Below are 13180 nucleotides of genomic sequence, written 5' to 3'. Positions count from 1 at the left end.
ATGAAATATAATTGGTTGTTTAAAACGAGAATGAACAGTTAATATTACATCAATAAACCTGTATCAGTTACCGTCTATAGAAGTTATTGACAAGACAGATGATCTGCAACGTTGTTCTTCTATCTTTCTCCACGGCCATTATAACATGTACCCCACTATAGGAAACAAATTCGAACACTGAGGGAGAGATTTACAAGTTATGTTGTATTATTAATATTTGAACTGGCGTTAGCGAGTTCTCACTGTTGACTCACTCAAAGCCAAAGTCGTTTTTCGTCTGTTTGTATGTTCCACGATAACTTTAAAAAACAATTTTATCCATGCTCAATGTCAATCTCAATGAATTATTGATTTGGTTTGAGATATGAGAGAAAATCTAAACTCTTGATTTGGGGTCCACTTTGTCTGAATTGTCCACTTTCAAAAGTACTGCAAGTGCTTAGAACTCGAGATGTAAAAGGCTTTTCTGAAGTATAGTTTGTATGTTTTACAATAACTTTTAAACAATTCTATCCATTCTTAATGAGAATCTCAATAAATTTAGGTGAAATATGTGATACAATTGAAATAAAATTCCTGATTTGGGATCTACTTTATCTGAATTGTCCACTTTCAAAAGTACTGCAAGTCCTTAGAACTCAAAATTTAAAAGGCTATTCTGAAGTATATAGTTTGTATGTTCTACAATGACTTTTCACACACACACACACACACACACCACACACACACACACACACACACACCACACACACACACACACACACACCACACACACACACACACACACACACAGACCAACACCAAAAAATCATGTTTTTGGACTCAGGGGACCTTGAAGCGTATAGAAAACTTGAAATTAGGGTACCTTAATTTTTTTTGGAAAGCAATACTTTCCTTACCTATGGTAATAGGGCAAGGAAAGTAAAAATTCATGTATGTACGAGCTCACACTTAGTCATCTTCATAACATCATACATGCATTTATCTCTAATTCCTCCTTCTTACAAACATGAATGAATGGAATGCAAGGAATTCTCCTTTTTCTTCATCATACATGAATTTCCAGCTCTTTCTTCCACTACATCCTCATCTATTAGATCACGTAGGAACAAGATTGAATTGAATTGAACGGATTAAGACACTGAGGGAGAAGTAAACTGTAAAAAATAATTATAGTCTTAAGAAGATTTTAAATAAAAATACTAAGAAGTTGTCAAAAAAACACAGATTTATTGATAGAAAGACCGGTTTCGGTTGTTAGAACATTGTCCATCTCTGATAAACTAAATACAAGAGCAGCACAATGACCCCTCTGCTCCGCGAATTACGTGCACTAGAATTCTGGCGCTAGCTCTTTGTGTAGTTTAATATTTAGTTTTAGTTTTAATCAGAGATTGGCAATGGTGTAACAACCGAAACCGATCAAAAAGTCTTGAGAATATGAAAACTACACAAAAAGTCTTGAGAAGAGATTGAGACACTTAGGAAAAGGTGAAAGGTCCAATAATCTATAGTGAGGTCTATGTTATAATGGTAGTGTCTGATATTGCTATCTATTGCTATCCTTGTCTATCATTCAACAAAGCGGATAGCGCTATCTCTTTCTCGCTTTGCTCTCTTGCCAGTTCGGTTTTCAACAATGTAAAATTAATTGATTAACAAAATATTCCATCTCAATTATAAAAATTCATTATGAAATACAATTTATTGCTTAATGAAATATAATTGGTTGAAACGAGAATGAACAGTTAATATTACATCAATAAACCTGTATCAGTTACCGTCTATAGAAGTTATTGACAAGACAGATGATCGGCAACGTTGTTCTTCTATCTTTCTCCACGGCCATTATAACATGTACCCCACTATAGGGAACAAATTCGAACACTGAGGGAGAGATTTACAAGTTATGTTGTATTATTAATATTTGAACTGGCGTTAGCGAGTTCTCACTGTTGACTCACTCAAAGCCAAAGTCGTTTTTCGTCTGTTTGTATGTTCCACGATAACTTTAAAAAACAATTTTATCCATGCTCAATGTCAATCTCAATGAATTATTGATTTGGTTTGAGATATGAGAGAAAATCTAAACTCTTGATTTGGGGTCCACTTTGTCTGAATTGTCCACTTTCAAAAGTACTGCAAGTGCTTAGAACTCGAGATGTAAAAGGCTTTTCTGAAGTATAGTTTGTATGTTTTACACTGACTTTTAAACAATTCTATCCATTCTTAATGAGAATCTCAATAAATTTAGGTGAAATATGTGATACAATTGAAATAAAATTCCTGATTTGGGATCTACTTTGTCTAGATTGTCCACTTTCAAAAGTACTGCAAGTCCTTAGAACTCAAAATTTAAAAGGCTATTCTGAAGTATATAGTTTGTATGTTCTACAATGACTTTTGAACAATTTCATTCATTCTCAATGAATTTAGTTCCAAACATGATAGACAATCGAAATAAAATTCCTGATTTGGGATCTACTTTATCTGAATTGTCCACTTCAAAAAGTACTGCAAGTCCTTAGAACTCGAAATGTAAAAGGCTATTCTGAAGTATAGTTTGTATGTTCTACAATAACTTTTAAACAGTTTCATCCATTCTCAATGAATTCAATTTCAAACATGTGAGACAATCGAAAAAAAATCCTGATCTGGAATCTACTTTGTCTAAATTGTCCTTTTTCAAAAGTACAGTAAATGCTAAGCACTCGAAATTTAAAAGTCTTTTCTGGAGTATAAAACAGAATTCGTGCCGAGGGAATAGAGTTTTGGCTAAGTGAGTGGTCAGTTTGGTGCAAATTACATTCATTTGACGTACTTGACCAAGTGTTGGTAGCAGGGATGCTTGTAAACGAGCCGCTTCATTTTTGCGAGAGCTGGCTGTGCATTAGCCAAATTTAATTTTCTCTCCGGGGCTTTGCCTTGTTGTAGAGTGAGAGTGGAGCAGGATTCTCCCATATTCTACAGACCACGACAAAGTCTTTTTTCCTGAGCAAACATGTTAAGCCTGCAACGTCGTTATCAACAATTCTTTCTTATTTTCAGCTCATTTTGTTCTAAGTTTGGATCCGAATCAAATCAAAAAGTATTTTATGATAGTTCTATTTGTACTAAAACTACTAGTGGAAATAGTACTAATCAATTCATTCATACAATATGAAAGAATGATAGATTATGATAGAATCAAAGAGTAATTTACAATATTCAATTGAGGAATTCTCGAAATGAGTATTGGCTCATTGAAATTGAATGTTTTTTCTGGAAAATTCTTTTTAGGTGTTAAAAAATGTTGACTTATAAAATTGATTGTTGAAGGAAGTAAGCGTGCATCCCATTAATTTGGAATGTCGGGGAAAATCTAAAATTTTTCCAAAAATTATATTCGGGAGCTAAAAAATAATTTTCAATATCAATCTAGCAAATTCACCCTTCTTCGATTATTATGTGATATCATATATTTTCTGCACAGCATTCTCAAGACGAGACCACATAATAAATGAAACAATTCGAAGTGAGTGCAATGTGCAACCACTAACAGAAATCATAAAAAAATACAGATTGAAGTGGACAAACCACCTGCGCCGTATGCCACCAACTCGTCTTCCACTACAAGCTTGCAAGTTGCAGTTGGATGGGAAAAGGGATGTTGGAAGATCGAGGAAGCGGTGGACAACGGAACAGGCTTTACAAGCGTAGTCCATGTTGGATGATGATAATGGTGTTTTTGTTTTAGAAAATTGTGAGGTATTATGGCAAATAAGAAATCTTAATAGACATTTTCTATTGTTTTGTTAGGGCCTTCGAGTGGGAGCCGAGCGACCGTGGCAGCAGGGGTCAGATTCAGTTGCGGGAACGGGTGCTGGAACGGTTGCGGGAGCGGGACCAGAGTCAGAAGCCGCACCAGACAGTCTGCTGTTTATGTGTGACGTGGACATAGTCTTCAGCGCGCGTTTCCTGGACCGGTGCAGATGGAACGCCAAACCAGGTCGTCAGGTGTATTACCCGGTTGTCTTCAGCCTCTACAACCCGCATGTCGTCTACACGCTGCAAGGCAAGAAGGTGCCTTCCGAGACTGATCAGCTGGTCATCTCAAGGGATACTGGGTTCTGGAGGGACTTCGGGTACGGCATGACCTGTCAGTACAAGTGAGTTGAGAAAATTAATCTAATAAAATGAGTAATCTATGAGTAGTCTAGTAAAATGCAGTTTATTGAAGTGCTCTATTAAAATAAATAATCTAGTGAAATTTATCTTCATAATTTGATCTAGTAAATGGATAAATAAAATATCTATGATAGAAATAATCACTTTTGAACAACTAAATTACGACATAGCAGTCAGGTATTCATAAATAAAAGCTATTGGCTTCTACTCATATTAGTAGAGCGCATTCGGATACTAGGCTCTTCATTAACACGAGTGTCATAATTTAGTTGTTCAACAGTGATAATTAACAAGCAGGTCGTTATGGAAACAAACATTGAAGAATGAAAATGAGGATGGAATACTTATTCTATTAACGGAATAGAATAAATATTTTCATAGTTTGAGTTACAAACGAATGAAATTGTGTTGAATTTATTTTCAAGTACGCGACTACAGTTTAGGTATCGTATATCAAATGTATGTGTAATTCACAAAATCACTTCCTTCACTTGTATAGGCCACTTTTTTAAAAATTGTCAAAAACAATATGAAAACATGAAGTACACTTCCATTTAAAACAAATATAAATATTCGATTCACAGTAATAAGTCAACTGGAGCCAAAAACAACCATCTACACTTGTGGCGGACTTATCTATACTATATAGACTAGTAGGTAGCCTGTACTCGGCGAGGATCTAATCAAAAACTTGACAAACTAAAAACTTAACGTATTGAGTTCTTATAGAATTTAAAATAGGCCAATCACCATCCTCGGTGAATAAAGAATCTATATGCAAAATTTCGAGTCAATTAATGAGTCGAGTAGTACAGATGATTGCGTGTAGTTCATTAGTTCAATGATTGCGTGAATTTCCTATCCCATACATGTATAAGGCAATCCTTTCTTTATTATAGATGAGGTAGATAATGTGATAACGTAACCTATTTATTTAATCGTCTAGAAAAACTGTTATTATGATGATACAATTATTTTTGGATTTTATGACCGAGATTCAATTTGAATATTCCATGATTTATACATTTATCCCTCTATGTGTACACAACAGCTTTTCATCAGAATGATATTGGGAAAGAGAAAACAGGTGAACCCTTAAAAATATCTCTCTCAAATCCATATTGAGTTCGAATTAAGATCACCGTTGAATTGTGTATAAGACCTTCATTATTTGATCGTGAATTCATTTATTCATTCATTCATTCATCTATTGCAGTGGTCGCCAAACAGTCGATCGCGAGCTACCGGTAGCTCGTGGGGTAGTTTTTAGTAGCTCACAGAAATGCTTGGGTTGGCAACCATGCATTGAGAAGCATGTCTACAAAATTTTGCATTTCTCATATATAACTGAGAAGTTGGATGATTTAAATTTGCAGCTTCAAGGGAAAGATAAGGACATCGGTGGAATGATTTCAACTGTAACATCGTTTTCCAATATGCTTGAGATGTGGGAAAAGAATCTTGTCTACTTTAAATATAAATACTTTTCCAGTCTGAAGAAAATCAATTACGAGAAAAATCCTCCACAGCACCGCAGCAATAACAAAGAATACGTTACAATTCTTTCAGACTTGAGACAACAGTTTGATCAACGATTTCAAGGTTTTAAAAGAATATCGAATATAGTACAATTCATCAACTCTCCTTTTGTAGAGATCGATGCAGAAGATTTTACAGCTTGTGTTGTAAAACATTTTGGTGGAGATCAAGCTTCAGTTGAAATGGAATTTGTTAATTTTCAAAATGATCTGTCCCTCAGATCACTTTTTAGAACTGGAAATATTTGGCCTCAAGTCCCCAAAGAAAAATATCCAAATATTATTCAAGTTGCATTGAGGTTGAAAGCTATGTTCAGCTCTACCTACTTGTGTGAAGCATCTTTTTCAAGTATGAAATTCATAAAAAATCAATATAGGAACAGACTGACTGATGAACATTTGGACAACTGCATCAGAATGTCAGAATGGCGGCTACAACGTACACTCCAAACATCAACAAAATACTTGATGACCAAAAAGAACTGTTTTCTATGAGATAAGTAGATTTCAACACTAGAAATATATCTTTATAGGCAATAAAAATGTGAAAATTTCATTTTGCATACCGTACTTTCTTTAGTCTAATATTCCTTAGTAGCTCACTAGAAGATTTATAAATGCTATTCTAGCTCACAGGCTCATAAGTTTGGCGACCATTGATCTATTGTATAATAAAATACTATAATCATAATACAATTATGACATTGGAGGAAAAACTAGTCTGAGCCTGTACTATTTCTCTCCAAAAATTTTGATAAAATGTTAATGTTGTCCAAAAGATAAGGTTATGTAATCACACACTGCTTCGAATTTAGTCGAATTTTAGAATTGAGTCGTACTTTGAATTAAGTTCAAGAATCAAATAGTTTCTGTAACCTATAAATGTAATATTGTTAACTGTTCATCCTTTGTCGACTGTAAAGTTTGCGATTTTGTGATCATAAATTGAAGCTCTGAAACTGCTTTCGGTACAAAAAGCCCGTTGTTTAGGACAGTTTTACAGTGTACAGATATGAACATGAATCGGTTAGCTACTCCATTCACCGCGAATGTGATGTAAAATATTGACGAGCAATGAATTTGAAGCCAGTCTGTCCAAAACAGCCTCTATCCGACCTGATTAAACATTCAATTCATGGAGCAGTCATGTCTGCTTGGAGGACGAGATGCATATCATTGTGCTGCTGCTGCTAACGTGATGGGTCCACGTTATAATGGCAGTGGAGAAAGATAGGAGAACAGTGTTGCCGAGTCTCTACCAAGCCACTGCTTTCTATAGAGGATAGCTGATACCAGTATATTTGACCGAGCGAAGTGAGGTCTAAGATTCAAGTCGGCGGTTTGGCATTTCTCTTAATGTTTAAATTTTTATGTTTATATTTATGTTTTTATGTTGCGCATTTACGGCGAAACGCGGTAATAGATTCTCATGAAATTTGACAGGTATGTTCCTTTTTTAATTGCGCGTCGACGTATATGCAAGGTTTTTGGAAATTTTGCATTTCAAGGATAATATAAAAGGAAAAAGGAGCCTCCTTCATACGCCAATATTACCGTAAAAAACAGATTATAGAATTATTCATCATAAATCAGCTGTCTAGTGGACTATAATACTACCCGTTCAAAAACATCGAACATCTTAAAAATTTATCTTTCCATCAACGTTAGTAGACAGTTGACTATTTATAATACTACCCGTTCAAAAACATCGAACATCTTGAAAATGTATTTTTTCATCAACGTTGTAGACAGTTGCAGCCAGACCTGATAACAGCGCTCACACTCACATTCCGGGACGACACGTCACGGTACGATAGGACAGAAAGCTCTATATTTATTTAGGATTTTTTCTAGACATTTTAAATTGATAAATTATTTATTAATTCTTGAGAAAACATAACAGATCAATGTAAGTTACTGAGCGCGAGGTCTACTGTTCACAGAACTACTAGTTAATGTAATATCAACTGTCCATGCTTGTTTGAAATAGTCAATAATTATACTTAATTCGTAAAGACAATATTACATTTTTCAATGATCAAATAATACATTTTCTTAATTTAGATAGTATATTTTGTAGATCATTCATACCTCTACATCGTTTAAAAACGATCTGGCAACGTTGCGGAGATAGAAAAGGAAAGCGCTATCTGCTTTGTCGAATGATAGACAAGGATAGCAACACCAATGTTGATCGACTACTGCCATTATAACGTCGACCTCTCCATATGAAAGCGCTCCTATTTCATTACCATCAACTCACCTGATGTTCAATGCCTCCCGGGTAAAGCCCACGTTCCTGATAACAGAAGTTACATTGCAAAACATGTCCAGAATGTGTTTTATGCAGCATCATTCTATCTATCATGTTTCCATGAATAATTTTCCGACTGACTGATATTGTCCATTGGAAACTAATGAGCAGTAGCTCATGACTTCATCCTCTCTACGGTGGTGTTTATGTTTTCCATAATACAATATTCCAAAAATAACTCCAGAATGATAGAGCATCATTTTGTATCGTTATAATTTTTTTGGAAAACTGGAAATTCATCCCCTGTGAAATTGGGAAATTTTCGCCCATGCACAACACACTATGCATGTCATGGATATGTGTTGTTTATTTCATAAAATCTTTGATGAAATTGTACTGGAAACATTTCCATTGTAAGCTTGCTGGAGTGGTAAGCCTTTATGGATTCTTGAAATGAGAAATGATATTGAATTATTGGAATTTGGAGCATCAATGATTCTGAAGAATGAGGGATTTAAGAAATGAAAAAATGGAATTGGAATATTATAATTTTGAGCATCAAGAGATTTGAAGAATGTGTACTTGAATGGGAAGGAATAAATAATTTGAAGGTGATTAAAGTGCATCTGGTGTTTTGGAGATAATTATAACTATCATGTATGATAGTATGAAGTGCAACCTTTAGGATCATACTTTTTACTTTCCTTGCCCTATTACCATAGGTAAGGAAAGTATTGCTTTCCGAAAAAAAATTAAGGTACCCCAATTTCTAAATTTCTATACGTTTCAAGGTCCCCTGAGTCCAAAAAACTGGTTTTTTGGGTATTGGTCTGTATGTGTGTGTGTGTTTGTGTATGAGTGTATGTGCGTCTGTGTACACGATATCTCATCTCCCAATTAACGGAATGACTTGAAATTTGGAACTTAAGGTCCTTTCACTATAAGGACACGAACAATTTCGATCAGATGCAATTCAAGATGGCGGCTAAAATGGCGAAAATGTTGTCAAAAACAGGGTTTTTCGTGATTTTCTCGGAAACGGCTCCAACGATTTTGATCAAATTCATACCTAAAATAGTCATCGATAAGCTCTATCAACTGCCACAAGTCCCATATCTGTAAAAATTTCAGGAGCTCCGCCCCATCAATGCAGATAGATTCCCAATTATCAGGCTACAGATACAATTGAAATAAAAAAAATCAACTGGAGTAGATTGAGCATGAAAATCTCTACAATTAATGTTCAGTAACATTTTCACCTAAAATTGAAAATAAGCTTTAAATTCGAGAAAATGTGATTATTCAATTGCAAATTATTGTTGATTCTATTAAATCATTCACTATGAAGAGATAGCAGACCTCATGTGTATCTCCAGCGTTATTGCCCTGTCACCAGCTGGCTCAAATATTTGAATAGTAGACTTGAGATGCGCGGGAACACTAGCGTCAGTGATCAATTTTCATAACGGCAAGGAAAGTTGTGTGAGTGCGCCACACCAGATTTTTTCACTTGAACTGACCTTAAACCTTTAGCTATTAGTCGAAAGCCCCGCACAAACACATAGATTTTTGTTCGTATGATATTTTTCCGTCCTTATGAATTCTATCAGATTAAACAGAGCTTGACAAACATCATCTGTTTGAAATCGTGTGTTTGATCCAATAGAATTTTTTAAAGACGGCAAAATACCGTATGAACAGAAATCGATGTGTGTGTGCGGGGCTGAACATTAAGGTGCGTGCAGATTTACGCGCCGCGAACATGAGCAATTCACTTTTAATCAGCTGATGTCAAGCTTTTTATAACTGTATCTCACCGTTTCTGTAAAAATACAGATATAGTCAGCTGATTAAAAGTGAATTGCTCATGTTCGCGGCCCTATATCTGTACGCACCTTTAAATACGCTTAATCAACGTATGGTCGCATTTATTATGTGTATCAATTGAGTTTGGTTGATGATAAAAACTAGAATTTTAGTTCAACTTTTTGGTAGAAAGCGACACTTTCCACTTAAGGCTCATATGGAGACACTCGGTTTAAACGGATAAATGCAAGTTGTTTGTTTAAACCCCGTGAATATGAACATTAATATGAAATAAATTTCATATGAAATACATTTCATATGAAATGCATTCAATTCATACTTTTAATGGAATACATAAATATGATAAATGCAACCATATCTACAAGTAAACGTGGTACAGCGTTAAACTTATAGATGGTGCATATGCCCCTTATTTGAAGAAAAAATACTGTCCGAAATTCAATTCCTTTCAAATTTTCTGAATAATGTTAATAATACAATATGTTGCAGGTCTGATTTTCTGCGAGTGCTGGGATTCGACGAAGAAATTGTAGGTTGGGGAGGCGAAGACCTTTCACTATACAGAAAGTATGTTCGAAGTGGCCTGAAAGTCGTGAGAGCCACAGATCCTGGCATTTTCCATATCTGGCACGAGAAAGTGAGTAAAACTGTTGAATTTTCACCATAATCACCACAAATTCCCTCCCACTCCAAATTAACCTGCAGTCTTGTAGGGGTTTCCTTTATATCGTATTGTATTGTAACTCTCATTTTTGTATGTAACATTCTGAGAAAAAAATTTATTTGATTTGATTTGGAATTAATCATCAATGCATGGTAAATAATATCATAAATTTCGAAAGTTAGAAACTACCAACAATACTTGTATAAAGATTATGGTATTTAGGTTGAAATGGATGTATAAGCTGAAGTCTTTCCTGTTCAAATAAAAAAATATTTATATGATATACTTATTCATATTGGAAATATATTTCCTACAAATAAAATTAAATTTTCAATTTGCAACTCCATAGAATATTTATTTTGGAGCACAACAATTGGAAATATGAATGAAAACGACTGGAAATTGTCAAAATAATTGATTTTCAAAACTATATTCAAGATTATAGTTTTGGTTGTTACACAATTAATTATTATCAATCTTTATTCTCTATTGATTGATTCTCCATCACAAAGTAATGACAATGTGTATTGCCGGGTCTTGCAAGATCGATTGCAAAACCCAACCTGACACTACATTTTTATTTATTTATACATTGATAGATACAATATCATTCTCAACTATGTATGATTGGGGAAGGAACAACAGGTTTAAAGCCCAAAACTGTTCCTTCCCTAAATTTAGATAGAAATTGTCCAAAAATAGGTTATGTTCACACTTTATGAATTTTGTATAATTTTGAGTCCAAAATATATATAAACTAAGAATTTAGAATCAAGAAAAGTTGAGAACAAATGAAAAAATTAACTTATTCAGGACAGAGAATAAATATGTAGATGAGTAGAAAACTTTTAGAAACAGGAGTAGTACTTTGATCGACTTGAAGGTTAAAGCTCAATCATTCAGCTTTCAGTAGCTTAATATGATGGATGAAGCCCTACAATTGGCCAATAGCTGATGACCAATGAATGTTGTGCACGACTGTCATTGGCCCAGACTAGACACGCCCAAGTATTTCAAATATGGTGATGGGACCATGTCTAGTCTTGGCTAATGACAGTAAAGCTCAACCTTCATTGGTCAGCAGCTAATGAAGCAACCAATCTTATAGCTTCACCCATAATACATAGTCTATGTTTCTGCTTAAGCTCTCATTCTACTACAGATTGATGATTGATTCGACAGCCAAAAATAGTATCTCTAATAGTTTTTATAAAGTCGTTGTTCTGAAGATATCAACTCATTTTCATTTGATATGGATATCTAACAGAACATTAACTTCACTACAACACAGGAAAAAATCTATTTCACTGATCAATATCATAGTTGTGGAGGTTATAATATTATCTTATTGGAGATTGATAAATGGTATAACAACAAAAACTAGTATCTCAAATTGTTTTTATAAACTCGTTATTTGACAATATCACATCTTTTCCATTAAATGTGTTTATCCAACACAACATCACCTTCATTACAACACAGAAAGAAAACTACTAATTTAATCGATTGTATACGGTTGATACCTCTGCCAAATGAAGAATGTTTTGAATATCAAAGGTTATAGAGTGGCTTACTACACAGGACTCCATTATAAGAGATGGAATTTTAAACTAATTCCACCCATACAGTATAGAAAGTAATACTCTATACTTTCTGATATCCTATGGCCTGGTTGCACAAAAGCCGGTTGAATTATAATCGTAGTTAATTCCACGAGAACCAGTCAGAGAAGGTTTTTTTAAAGACGGCTTCTCAGGTTCTTGTGGAATTGATCACGATTGGAACTTATCCGGCTTTTGTGTAACTTGTACTATATTTATATATATTCTGATTTATATGATATATGCTCTGATTTTACCATATCAACCAATCATCGCTTCTTTTAATAAGTGCTGAATCCATTTTTCAGGAATGCGTAGGTGGGACCCCAGACCAGTACAGAGCCTGTATTCGCACAAAAGCACTGAACGAAGCTTCACACGCACAACTGGGCTTTTTGGCTTTCAAAGATGAAATTCGTGAAGTGTTCAACAACAACTTTCCACCTAAAAACAAAAATCAAATAAGAAAGCCGCGCAAAACCAAGAGCTCAATCTCAATCACAACGAAAACTGAGCGAAACCAAACCGCCAAAAACTTCACAGTGCCATTAAAAAAAGACTCAATAAAATCGGGAGGTGGATTCTTAAAGACTTCGAAAGAAGAAACGTGATTGTTATCAAAAAATTTATAGATTTGTTTGTCGGAATGAAATTCTGACGAAATTGTTTTTGTTACCATGATGAACAACGAATCGCATTGTTCACTGTGTTGTAGATTAGTGTATTACCTACAGTGCCAAATGAATCGTCCTCCGAAATTGGAACAATTTAACTGTAATTTAAGATGATATTCATTTGAGGCTGTGCTAATTGGATAACTCATCTTTCCTCTACCACTGAACTAGAACTGATGTGGATTTGTATGAATAAAGAAATCGTTTATCAATAGGTATTTTATTCTCTTACCCTTCCCGAATTGTTCCTGAGTTTTTGAATATTCTCTTGTATGTGTTTTTAAGTTCATGCCATTATCTGAAATATGTATCCCAAAATCAATGATGTGTTCAATCTTTATGTATTCATAGGATCATGCCACAATCTTTGATGAGAAGTTTTGATATATAGTTGTGATAATACTGAATAGTTGACAATAGTGTAAGCAAGTTGTGGAACGGCGGGAGAAGCCTCC

The 13180-nt window shown here is 34.5% G+C and overlaps 1 protein-coding gene across 1 annotated transcript in view; it reads left to right on the top strand.

Annotated features, from left to right (window-relative positions):
• The window catches only part of LOC111056642 (chondroitin sulfate N-acetylgalactosaminyltransferase 2), a 151569-nt gene extending 138632 nt beyond the window's left edge, over nucleotides 1-12937 (top strand). Inside the window, exons 7-9 of the mRNA XM_039420393.1 lie at nucleotides 3799-4148; nucleotides 10276-10423; nucleotides 12360-12937. Coding sequence (XP_039276327.1) covers nucleotides 3799-4148; nucleotides 10276-10423; nucleotides 12360-12662 — 801 coding nt within the window. The 3' untranslated portion in view covers nucleotides 12663-12937. The remainder of the gene's footprint in view (nucleotides 1-3798; nucleotides 4149-10275; nucleotides 10424-12359) is intronic.
• The last annotated feature ends 243 nt before the right edge of the window (nucleotides 12938-13180 follow it).

The sequence above is a fragment of the Nilaparvata lugens genome, chromosome 2, assembly GCF_014356525.2.
Source record: "Nilaparvata lugens isolate BPH chromosome 2, ASM1435652v1, whole genome shotgun sequence".
Classification (NCBI taxonomy): Eukaryota; Metazoa; Arthropoda; class Insecta; order Hemiptera; family Delphacidae; genus Nilaparvata; species Nilaparvata lugens.
This window is presented reverse-complemented; position numbering and strand designations above follow the sequence as displayed.